Genomic DNA, 13,315 nt, shown 5'->3' on the forward strand with positions numbered 1-13,315 from the left:
GTCACAGTTAATAAATATGTGTCAAACTCTACCTCAGGCTACTGCTGGTGACCATAAGGTGAGACTCGGTTGTCCTGAAGATGTTGTGAATGGCTCTGGCAGCCAGCACCTGCCTCATGGCTTCATAGATCACTTCCTGATTGTTGCCACAGCGCACAGCCATAGATCCCTGGAAGCGCACGGCAAACACTTGCTGCAGGAGGGAGTCTGCGCAAACATACAAACATCATCCACGTCAGCAGCATAAACATTCAAAGAAGCACAGGAACACTGACGTAGGAGAACATACTTCAGGTACACAAACACATGTACATAATAATGTTAAGCTGAACTCATCAGCCATTCACACAAAAAATGTGGACTAATACCTTGCACTAGAAAGAGGAAATTGGTTACCGTCACTTTCTGTTGAACAGTCATCATCCGTTTCTCCAAATGGATTTGTGCGTCTGCCAGGAAGGGAGCACACACATCAGCAAAACAACAATTAGACCTCTGCACTGAAACATTAAGAAGCATTAAGCTTCCTGGAAATTGCATAATAACCACTACGAGGCCAACAATCAGGATATTAGCATCATCACGCACTAGTACAAGTCCTTTCTTCCTGTCTCGAACAAACATGCACCCACACAAACTTCCTGCCCCGGTTGTTCCCTCACCTCCCTCCAGCCCTGTTTTGGTCCTGAAACTCGGAGGCTGGCAGCATGATGTCAAACTGAATAGGTGTCCCAGGGGCTATCAGGTCTTCCGGCTCTGGAGCAGCTCCTGATTTCTGTGAACCACCACTAGCAGCATATACACCTCCTGGCTTCGCTCTGCAAGAACGACAAAATGAAGACAAGTTCTATTATCGAACAAGTAAACCCTAAAACATCCACTACTCAACATAAAGGACAGGTCCACACGCTTTAAAGTCTATCTTCATGAGTAAGTTCAGTATTTATTAACCTGGAACCATTTTCTCATGTTTTGGTGTCTAAGTGACTAATTGGAACAAAAGACACAGGTTCGGTATTGAGTGAGCTGGCAGCGGCAAAACAGGCTGCAATGTAACCATCTGTAGCATGTTCGCAATGTCATTGTATGTACTAAATGTGCTTGTTTTTACCACTGATGTGTTCAGATTGTTATTTTAAGTGTCTGATGCAAAGTATCCCTACAGAGATATAGATATTTTTTTAAAGATTGAGATCCTGGAATAGCTACTGCCAAACCCCTCACAAAAACAAAACTAACAAATCAGGTTAGACGTGGAAACATGCTGGCTCTATACATGCTAAAAGCACTACTTTAATGGAGTCTGGTGGAGTCTGATGATGGCAATTTTGAGGCTGTTTCTGGTTATACAAACAGGTCCATCTCTGTAGGGATCCTTTCCAGAATGTTGTCAGGAACTTTATTAACATTAACATTAATCTGAGCCTGTCAGTCACAAAAACAAGTACTTTCAGTAGACGTTAATTGAATGTGCGAACATGCCCTTAAGTGATTACATTGCAGCCTGTTTTGCAGATGCTGGCTGCAGCTTTCTTTCTATACTGGACCAGTTTCAATAATTGTTGTTCCAATTTATCACAAAAACATAGGGAAATAGGGTGCAGGTTAAGAAATGCCAGACTTAACCTTTAACAAAATATAACACAAAAGAGTTAATTATTTTTCCTGTTCACACTGGCTTACAGATTCTTTCCCAATGCAACTCCAATGTAAGCCAGAGAAGATAAATATTATAGTCCTACACAGAAAATTTTGTAATAAAAACTTTAGAGTGCATTTTTGAATTGAGGGCCAAATGTGGATTTTGTCCCCCATCACTTAAATTTGAATTGCATTAGGAAGTTTTCTCTTCACATTGACCAATAATGCTTTCAGTGTACACATGGACATGTAATATGTAACTTTACACAATAATCTGGTGTGAAAATTTAATCGACTTTTTAAGTAACGCTAGGTGTAATGACCATGTTTAATGACCATGCTAGTAACCCAAACATGCTAAGGTGTGCATCGGAGTTGGAGCAGACAAACAATAAATTGTATCTATTCCTTGCGCTTTTGTGGGTTTTTTTCTGTTTGTTTGTTTTTGGAAAGACTGGAGCAAAAGCTCTTATACTAAGACTTTGGGTAGTGGTTTCTTTTTCAATTACAGTCAACTTTAAAATGACGAAAAATTTAAAGCTGGACAGACCTGGCATGCCCAGTTATCGTTGCTGAAATGTAACAAGATGATCACTGTTCAATGGTGTGTTTCAGAGAATGGACAAGTAACAATTTATTGCAAACTGTCAGATTTGGTGGAAGAGACAAAATGCCGACTGTCTTTTTCTCTCAATGATTATCATCTTCATTATCATAAATCACTGAGCTTTAGATCCTCATTCCCTTCTGAGGAAAACTAATCATTTCAAATTAATAATTACTTTACACACCAAGAAAAAATACATGCAAAGGAAGTAGTCATGTTTACTGTGATGCACAGATACATGGAAAAAAATACTGACAAATAGAGCCAAAACTAAAACAATGCACAAAGCCTGACATATACAGATCAAAAAGGCAGTGCAGCGTCATCCTCAGTTTTAAAAATCAGTAAGACTCGCCACTGTAATAGCATTTAATTATAACCTTATGGAGAGGGTGCAGCAAGTAGTGTTGTGACAAGCAGCTTGCCTGACCTGTCAGGGTTGGGTGAGCCCTCTGGTCTCTTCTCAAAGCTGGTGATCGGGGTCACTGCTTGGATGGCAGTCTGGTTCAGTCGGATGGCCACAGCCTAACAACAAGAAACAGGGATAACTTAGAATTTCTGTATCAGCAGGTGAGTCGTAAGTAGAACCAGAACAGTGTGTAAATATGCCAAAAATGTTTAAAGCATCACATTTTAATCTTTACTCTCATCTCTCACCAATTCTCTACATTATCTCAACCTCATTCACTAACCGTCAAAAAATGTATTTTCTGGTTTAGGAGTTTCTTTTTGGGGTAAAGAAAATGATTGAATGTTTTAGGTCCAAAATGAACATTTCTAGCCATACCTGGACACAAGCATATATCATTAAATGTAAGATTTGGTGAGAATCCTACACTTACAACCAGTAATATGAAATAGTATATTAGTGTTGTCATGTCATAATATTAAAAAAAACAAACATAAATAACAAAGTAGTCCTTAAATCATTATAATTGGATTGTAAGTTCAAAAAACAAAAGAGTAAAATTGAAAAAACAAAGTCGATTTATTATCCATATCCATTTAGTTTTAAAAACAAAACCTTTCACTTATAATGGAGTATATTGTAAATCAAGAATTTATTGGAGTGCAAGTTTACTCTCTGTATTGTGTTGTTTTAATCTTATTAGTAGCAACAACAAGAATACTCAAATTATTAATTTATTATTTTCAATAAAACAAAACAAAACAATAAACAACATAGTGACAGCGGAATACAGATCGCCAACTAACTGTTTGTTTGCATACAAATGAGGGTAAATCCATGCAGTTTTGCACAGACACCCACACTAGGAGATAATGATGGCAAATGTTCCACATTGATAACTTCCACAAAAACTAGATAAACTAAATAAGCTGTGTCTAAAATCACTGTCTATTTGCTGCTTTGTGCACTATACTTATCAGCAATACTCAGTAGTTTCAATAATGTGTAAAAGTAAACAACTATTTCTTAAAAATCCAGAGATGATAAGTATGTTATTTGCAGTTATGCAACACTACACTTGTCAGATTCTGATAGTCTAACTACCAGGATCATTGACATGTTTCTGTAATCCCTTTTCCTCCACAATTAGCAAGTATATGTAGGGTTTTCTTTTTAAATGTGGAAAAAAACACCTACGATATAGAGGGTGTCGTCCCAGACACCCCTAAAAACAGCTTAGTCAACAGTAGAAAGCAGTATGGAAGCCAGAGAGAATGTTGCAAGATTAACTTTTTTTTTTTTTTTAAATATCTGATACTTATTCATTGTCTCTTTCAAATTTGGTGCTGACTACGTAAGAACAATGTTTGAGCCCTCAATGGACTGAGAAGAACAGAATTAGTGGCTAAGACAACACAGAGCTGCAGAAGTTTCCGATGGTCTACCCACAAAAGGGGCAAAAGCGAGTGTGCTCATGGGAATGTCATGTTTCTGTCACTGCTGATCAAAGCTGGAGCAGATAAATAGCTGTGACTTCTGCCGTCATTTGTCCCGAAATGTTTTGCCAAATCAAGGGTTTGATGTCCCAAAATAACCAATAGAAGCTTATCCATGCTTTTATTTCCAGTAGAACAAGTGCTGCTACTTGTATACACTGCATGGTTTAGGCGCAGAATATGTTTCTGTTACATTTATAAACACTATATAATACATTTACAAATATAAACTGAGTAGGGAGATCTATCTATTAGATCTATGGCCTCAGGACAGCTAGCACAGACCAGAGTCCAATCTGAACATGGTGATGCAGCACAAAGATAATTATTCTGCATGCAACTGGAACAAACTGCCAGCACATCTAAGATGTGCCCCTAATATAGCAATTTTTAAACCCATTTTCTTTTCATGTGCGTATCATTGAGTTCCAAAACTTACATTTTGCATTTTAATTATGGAACTAGACCTCAGCAGAACTCAAGATACTTCCATTTTTTCTAATTCCATTTTTTAGTATTTTTTGTCTTTTTATATTACTTGTATTTAAATGATATTCATGTAGTTTTAAATACTATTTTATGTACCTTGTACTGTCTTTTAATTAAATGTAAATGTGGATGCGCCTTTTGTCTTTATCAATGTAAGCTTCTCGACACATCAAGCCGACGGTGAGCCATTGGTCAGTGTTGGGCTGTCAGTGAGCTCCTGTCGCTCATGTCTTGGTGGTATGTCCCACAGGACTGGCACCATCTGGCCCTTGTCAGCTTTTTTCAGTGGAGCCTATCAGTGAATGAAATCACTCTGCTTGGCAGGTCAACTCAATCCATTAAAAGTGAAACAAAAGTGAAGTAAGTAAACACACAGGTAAATGCAAGAGGGCATACAAAACAAACATTTTATATAAAGTGAAATTTGGTCTAGGTTTAACGATCACTATTTTAAACGCTATTAGTCGCAGAATGTCAATAGTTGATCACAATTAATCACATTTTTAATCACATGTTTTCAATTATCATTATTTTGCATTTTAAAACTGTTTTGAAGTAATAAACTGCATGGGACTGATATGAAGTGGGCAGGTCTGTAAAGGGGAGATTCATGGGTACCCATAAAACCCATTTTCATTCAGATATCATGAGGTTAGAGGCTAAGGGACCTCTTTGAAATGGATATGCCATTTTTCCATAACCACAATTTAGCCTAAATTTGTAGCATTATTGAGCTCCCTCCCTGAGAAAGTAGCCTGATATGGTTAGTACCACTGAATTGCTCATGTCTTCTAGTTTCCACTTTCAGATGATACCAGTATCATCACTCTAGCTTTTAAACTCAGTCTGGTACAGCCTCTACCAAACAGAAACGTTGGCCGGCAATAAATGTGATAAAAAATAAATAAACAAATAAAAAGCGATACGTACACACCTTAATTGCATTGCAATTAACGTTGACAAACCTTGTTTCAGGCCATTGAGTTCATTTTGTAGATGTTTGTGCAACTGTTCGCAAGTCCATGTTCAGCATCTGGATGTGTTGTTGTGTGTGCTAACTGGCTAACTAGCAACTCGCATCAGTCCTGTTTGTCTTCTGGATTTCCCTTTTTCAATGACAAATACAGACTACTTCTACCTGCTGGTATGAACAGTTGTTCACTCTCATGCAGGGGCAAAACACTTCATGTCTGGGCCCTAAAGCACAGCTTTTTGTACAATCTGAGCCACAGACATAATTTTGCTATTGCTATCGTAACATTAACCACTGCAGACAAAAGCCAGATGTTAGGGTTTTTTTGTCCGGCAGGTAGGGCTTAAGTTTGATTCTTAGATATTTAAATTAAGCTGGAGTCTTTTTAACTTGCAGTGTGGTTATTAAAGTGAGTGGGAGTGTGCATTACCTCCGGGTTGTCAGTCAGGTAGATCTGTCTGGAGATGTTGTTCACAGTGCAGATCCACTGAGAAAGAAACAGAGATCCACATTAGGACTTCCTCAGGCTTGAGCTGCTTGAAAAGCCCTTGACTGATACCAGCTCTGACAGGCCAGGCGGATGCTTCCAAGCAAAAAACTAAATATGAAAACTATGCCGATAAGTCTGGACAGCTCCTGCATTGTCATATGACTGATACTTGCAACAGATGTCTTTGGGATGATGTAAAACAATGGGGAAGACAACTCTTTGAAGAATCTCTTTCATACTTACTTCTTCGTACTCCCTTTTGCTCTCTGCTTGTAGAATCATTGACCTGGAGGCATTAAGGACAATGGAGAGCATTAAAGAATACATCCAATATCTCAGACATCTTTATGCGTTATTCTCATCGTCGGATATGTAGAAAAGTGTACATACGTTTTGCCCGAGGGGGAGGTAATCTGAAAACAGTAGCGTCTGTCCTCGCACTCTACAGCCATGACAGAACTGTTGTCCAGGTCCAGCACCATGCCACCCGCCACCGCACCACGTGGCTGACACATGAGGTTCCCTCCCTGCGTGAAGAAGTAAAGGCGATCCCAGGCTGTGGTCACCAGGCCTGTTTTACTGGAGAAGCAAGAGAAGATGCAGAGACAGTAGGTGAAGGTCAGCACAAAAGGTTGAGATTTTGAAAAACTCACACTATACACGGCCTATTCATTAAAAAACTCACTTTCACACTCTGCAGATGCACCACCAATCCTGCTCATCAGAAATATTAACATACAACCTCCAATATTATGGAAATTATGTTTCATTAGCGCAACCAAACACATCATGTGTGGTAGGGATTATTATTTAATGATACCGATTTTTTACAATTTAAGCCATATAAATTAAACTTTTTTCAAATAACTGTAAACACATTTCGTACAATACCAAATTTTAATGTAACTGCTTTAACAAAACAGCTGTCTTGAGTAAAACCTCAAAGTGTTACTTATATATATGAAAAAAGAACTTCTACTTGAAAAAAGAAGGACATGCTGAAGTTTTACTCTGAGCTGGGGGGGCTCAATCTCGGAACTAATCATCTTTGTTTGATGACAATAAAGTACACTTATGCAGATATCTGTGAATAGAAATTAGGGGGGGCTTGACGCCGTGTTATATCTGCACGTGAGGATGAAAACTACAGTTCAAAGAAATGACCGTCTAACCTAATATCCAACCAGGACTCTGATTAATACATATGGTAAAACTAATTAATGCGCTTTGATCTGCACTTTGATACGGACTGAATCAATGAGGAAATGAAGCAGTGTGTGTATCTTCGTCAGAGGGAGGAGACAGAGAGAAACTCAGGGTTTGTTGAAGAAAACCTGCCAGCAAGCAGATTAGCTTCACAGAGTCAGTTACCACGGTAACTCACAATTTAGGGTACCACTCTTTCTGAAACTGAAAACTCAACCATTCTCATACTAGGATTAACTTAGTCAGAGTTTTCACTCAACGCGCGTTCTGAAACGGGCCCCTGCTCGACATGAGGAGACTCACTACACTGAGGGGTTTCCTCCTGCAAATCTCTGACTTTCATGTGGCAACCCCACTAAAAATTCATTTTTTTTCCTCACCTCTAGAGCCTACATTTGCTTTTGTATTTTCCTTGAGTAGCTGTTTTGTTTTGGTTTTGAATTTGTTTTGGCTATTAGTGTGCATATAAATAATAATGAAAAAAAACTACAATGTTATTTATCTCAGACTTACTCTGTTTCAAAACAAAGTGACACATGTATGACTCATTTAAATTGCTCATCTGTAAGCCTTCCTCTTGTATACTCTGTTTGAAAAATACTCACAGATAAATTTCCCTTGATTAATATCAAAGTGAATGGCTCATGCCACCGTGGGTGACACAGACTCTTAATATTGAGAAACCATTCGAAACAGCAAATGTTCTCTGGACTCAGCATTTGACAAGCATTTTGAGGCTGCTGGCAGTGTGTGTCATTAAACAGAATGGCATTCTGTGGAAACCTTTTCGCTGGTGTCACAGACATTTGTCAAAGACTTTGGATGTATATGAGCAAGAGACAGAGTTTGACAGCTCTGACATTTCACTAAATCACATTGCAGGCTACGCTGCAGTTCTACCCCCTTAAGCCATTAAGGAAGTTTCCCTTCTCATACATCCACTCTGCAATAAGCTGACAGCGCACACTGTCAACATGTTACCTGACCCACCCTGTCTGCAGTGACAGACTTATTGTTTACTGTGCCCGTGTGTGTTTTCAACAACTTTAGCAAGAGAAGCAAAAATCTGTCCTGTGTTTTGTTGATTATTTTGAGATTCAAAACTAAATGTAACCACTGTACATTCATTGCATTGTCTATTGAAGCAGACTTAATTACCTAATAAGTCATTAACTGTCACGTTATATAAAACCCTGGAGATTCAAAGTCTGTTCCTCGGCTGTTTCTCTCTTCAAGTGTTTCCGTAACATATTGACTAGCAAGAAAAGCTACGTGAATAGAAAGGGAGATTAAGATAGGGCCGTAATGAGTGCAATTATTCTTACTTTCTAATGTTGAGGAAGCCTGCCTTCTGGATAAGCGTGCGATTGACAGGCTCAGTGTCCTTATCTGGCATATAGACTGTGTCTTCCACAGACAGAAGCTCCCTCTGAGACACACGCATGGCCTCTGCCTCCGTGTCCAACTGGGCCTGGATACTACACAGGAAAAAAAAGTTTGAAAATAGGCAATATCCACCAAAATGAAAATAGATTTTTTCCTACAAATTGAGTAGTAAAATACAGAATTTTCAGATATGGATGCTTAACATTATCATTATTGTTATTATTATTATGTAAAATCACAGTTGCATTGCCTGAAAACGTTGACCAAAATATTGAGAATTTTTGGAGTATGAGTGTGTTGCAAAATATCACAGTAAAACTATTTCTGTCTAGGGTCATACACCACCAACTACAGTACTTTATATTATTATTACCAAAGCTGTGGTTCATCACATTTACTGTACACATGAAAGTAAATGTCAATGATAAAGCCTTTACTTTTGGGTCATGTTGGACACAGAGGTGAGAAAGTTGTCCATCTTCTTTGACACCAGCTCAATGCCTTTCTTGAAGAAGCCGATCTGAAAGATGAGACATAATATTCAGAAATTAATCTTGTGGCATGGTCTACAGCTGCACTTTTATGCAATAGGAATTTACAAAAAATTATAACAATCACTTAATCACACAAAGGGCTGCAATGACTGATTATTTTCTTTCAATCAGATATCAATTAATGTGCCCTTTATTTTCTCAAACAATTGTTTTTACCATATAGAGTAAAAAACACAGTAAAAAATACTTAATTATAAAACAATAATTTTCTCTAAATAATTCTCTCAAAAAATCCTCGCAAGTGGATATGTTGATACATTTGCTGTTAACCAACTTCAATTTATCAACTACTTGTTGTAGCTCCAGTCACACGCTTACAGGCTTAGGCGTTTAGTTACTAGAATAAAAACAAAATAAAAAATTCCAGTAGTTTCTATTGCATGAACACACTGTCCTAACTACTGACTACTAACTAAATTACTTCTAGTGAGGAAATTGCTTCTCATTTTTGCAATACTGGATATGATAATAATTCTGGCCATGTTTATTGGCCAGCAGCTGCTCAGTACCTGTGCCTGTGTGTAGCCAAGCATAGGTTCGAGCATAGCTACTCTCTTGCGATACTGCAGGGCGTTGAGGGCGCAGTAATACTGCAATGAGGCCTGGTGCTGCTTCCTTCTAGTGTAGGCAACCTCCTTCACCAAGTCTGCCTTCATCTGTCCAGACAGAAGAGTGTTAAACATGCAAATATGGATACGTAAACGTGTCCAGCATTAACTCACTATCAAGCTCTGCACACGCACTCATACATATGCAAACACTTGTCTTATTCTCACACTCATACAAATAAGCAACACAGTCGGATTATCTTGTACAACCAAGACATGCTGACACATTCAATAAAAGCACATAAAAGAGGAATCTTATCTTTGCAGCCATGACAGTGCATGGTGCCGTTACAGTTTTACTAAAACAATACAACTGGCAGGAGAGGAACATTTAATTCCATCTATTTGTGTTTCAGATGCTAATAAAATACTCACACTGCATTACCAGAGTATTACTGCACCTTAAGGTATTTTATAGCTTGTGATCAATGAGAAAAAAGCCAAAAAAAGCCCCTCTCAGCACCTACCTTCTCATTTTCCTTCTTCTTGGGCAATCTGCTGTATTTGACCATAGCTGCTTCATGCTCTTTAGCAGTGGCGAGCGAGAGAGGACACAGGACATGAAGATCAGATCCTAACTGTGAGATGTAATTGTCTTCCTAAAAAGGCTATGATATGTATGTACTTACCATCTGTGGCGATGCCATGTATTTCCTTCAGTGTGCTTATCTCTGAAACATTCAATGTACAGTAAATTTAGAAAGATTATCTAGAATAAATCTACATCTTTAAAATTTGCATTACTGCTTGAAGTTGATAACTCAAGCTGTCAGCTGACAAAATGGATGTACAAGCAAAATTCTATATATTTTAGAATTGTTACTGAACGACACACGTTAGCTTTGTTTTGAAAGCGTTTTGTAACCATCATTAACAGTGGCGTTTTTATGCAGAAACATGCTGAGGCAACCACATTGCACAGATACAAAATCTGACAATTACTCAAATTAATTAATAATGCGCTGTTTCACTTTTCCTACGCAGTGAACCCAGATGATTATGAGCACACCTGTTCTCCTTGGCTTGCTGATGCGCTGCTCAATTCGCTGTTAACTTTTAGGTAGTTAACCCGGCTATGTTTGCTCTGCCGATTAATCAGCACAATTTTACCACTTTGTCCTGCAATTTTCATGTTTGGTAATCCTCTAAAGCTGCTTGAGATCCTGAAAGCCTGTTCTCGACCAGTTACCATTCTCCTGTCAATCATACTACACCAGTGTACCAGGCACTAGGGACGCCAAAAAGCATCTTCTCTGACGAACAAATTAGCAGTCAGTCATTTTTACCTAGAGACCAACTCGTTAAACCTCATTATTTTTCACCAAGTGTTTGGCTCATAAAAGTATACTGCAGCTGTTGGGCACCCAGGTGTTTAATGTCAAATTGTCCTCATTGAACAAAGAAAATAATCAAGGTCGTTATCATGCCCGTAGTTACCGAGTCCGCTTCATTTCAGTGTGCAGGTGCGTAAAGGCATGTGTGTGCGTGGGCCCGCTTTGGTCTGTGTGATGTATGTCGTCATCCAACAAACAAATCCTGGCTGGAAAAATATCAGTAACGCATCCACCTATTAAGTTCCTTTTCTGAAACTTTGGAATGAGACAATGTTACCAGCCAATATCTATTGCAATAATCCAGAATTACATACATTTCCAAATCACTTAGTGGTACCTTAATCCACATTTTCCTTGTTATGAGCAGGTCAGGTTTTTCCTGTTGCATTTAAGGACAGAATATCTATAATAATGAGACAATAATGTGTTATGATTGTGTCTGGTGGCCTCGGGTTTTGGCCTAACCATCAACAGCAACGTTCCAGTTTGAGTCTGACTGGGAACCTTTGCTGCCTGTCATTCCTTCTGCCCTCATTCCTGTCATCTCTCCAGGTCAACCTGGATAATGGCAAAGTACTTTAAAGATACAAATGTATTACATGTTTTCCGTGTGTGTGTGTGTGTGTCTGTGTATGTGTGCGTGTGGTCCTACCTGTAAGGTCTTTCTCTCGGAACTGGATCAGGGGGAACACCATGCTGTCAGCCATCTGGTTGGCTAGCTCAGAGTGGAGCGCGTTCAGCTGGACAAAACAAAACTGATTATACAAAAATATCAGGCGCTGCACAAGGACAGAAACAGAGGATGTACCCTCGCCAAACATCTTGAGGGAGTTCAATTTATTTTAATATGTACGCCGACATTTGCTGCCAGTTATTCCTGTAGCAAGCTGGAAAGTAACATTATCATGTAAAATGGGTGCATAACAACAGACAATGCCTCTGCAACATCATAAAAAGCCCATATTGTGGAACAGTGCAAGAGCATAATAAAACCTTCTGTTTGCTCTGATATTGGAAACAGAGCCACACACGAGCAAATCCTACTATAATTCTCTATGCTTATCAACTAGCTACACTCCGGAATCTAACAAGCTGACATCCAGTTTAATCTGAACGATTTAGCGAGTGCTAAAGTTCACAGGATTAGGTGCAGCAATGGGCCTAATTCTCACCATGAAATGAGTTCCCCTCTGTAAATCATGAGGTAAAGGTCACACAAACAATCAGCCCGTGTCCTCTGAGCATGTGTGTGTATGGATTGCTGTGTCCTAAATCCTGTTGAGAGCTGACTGGGCATGCTTGCGGACCCCCATGGCTAAGAGTGACAGGCCCATCTGTTTTGTCTATATACCTGAGCCTACACACCTCTCCGTCATCCATCCATCTATTTACCCACCGCTGCCTCCCTCCAGCCATCCATCCGGTGCGATAGGCATCATATCCACCTCACTGCTCCTCTTTTAGTGTAGGTATACAATCAGTTCCGCTCTTACAGGGAGGATAATACTCAGGTCTTTTCATTGAAGTTATTTTCACCAACGTGTTAGGGAGGAACAGGTGCAATATCCTTTGTAACATGATAAAGAACCAACTACCGATTGTACGGTAATTTATCATCCCTCTCTTCTGCCGTGAGTACACACACAAATAAGTATACACACATAAAACAGCAAAACTGCAACTCACCTCCCCTACAGTTTTGGCAAAGTTCTGCAGCGTGGTAATTACCTCTTCGTCACCTTTTCCAAGGGCAAAATTCTACACAGAAGGAGGGAGGGGGAACAGCTTTAAACCATGAAACTGCATCATGTAGCATAGATCTAACCTGTACTAGGTGCCAAATAGTTTTCAAAAAAGCCTGTTCTTCTAGTATTTCTGGCATATCCCTTCCCTGGGATAAGGCCAAAGATGCTAATAAACCCATTGCTAAGATGCTGAGTTTTAAGCCTTATTTAAATGGGCTTAAAAGTGCATCTATTATAGGTCAATGCACATTTTCTTTCCACTCTGCAATCCAGAATGTCTTCAAACAGAATCAACGGATCCACATTTTTCTTTTACAGCATTATTTAATGGACCTGTTGTGTTGATTTCAGCAACTACTCTATTTTAGTCCTCCACA

General features: G+C 39.0%; 1 protein-coding gene across 1 annotated transcript in view; it reads right to left on the reverse strand.

Annotated features, from left to right (window-relative positions):
- Positions 1-13,315, reverse strand: part of appl2 (adaptor protein, phosphotyrosine interacting with PH domain and leucine zipper 2) — a 45,927-nt gene that overhangs the window by 28,544 nt on the left and 4,068 nt on the right. Inside the window, exons 4-17 of the mRNA XM_042495408.2 lie at positions 12,880-12,951; positions 11,846-11,933; positions 10,489-10,530; positions 10,327-10,385; positions 9,761-9,907; positions 9,135-9,217; positions 8,637-8,789; positions 6,496-6,684; positions 6,349-6,391; positions 6,046-6,102; positions 2,679-2,773; positions 663-818; positions 397-449; positions 33-207 (exon numbers count right to left, since the gene is read on the reverse strand). Coding sequence (XP_042351342.2) covers positions 33-207; positions 397-449; positions 663-818; positions 2,679-2,773; positions 6,046-6,102; positions 6,349-6,391; positions 6,496-6,684; positions 8,637-8,789; positions 9,135-9,217; positions 9,761-9,907; positions 10,327-10,385; positions 10,489-10,530; positions 11,846-11,933; positions 12,880-12,951 — 1,412 coding nt within the window. The remainder of the gene's footprint in view (positions 1-32; positions 208-396; positions 450-662; positions 819-2,678; positions 2,774-6,045; positions 6,103-6,348; positions 6,392-6,495; positions 6,685-8,636; positions 8,790-9,134; positions 9,218-9,760; positions 9,908-10,326; positions 10,386-10,488; positions 10,531-11,845; positions 11,934-12,879; positions 12,952-13,315) is intronic.

Source organism: Plectropomus leopardus, chromosome 7 (genome assembly GCF_026936395.1).
Source record: "Plectropomus leopardus strain MGB_pleo_1.0 chromosome 7, ASM2693639v1, whole genome shotgun sequence".
NCBI classification, from domain to species: Eukaryota; Metazoa; Chordata; class Actinopteri; order Perciformes; family Serranidae; genus Plectropomus; species Plectropomus leopardus.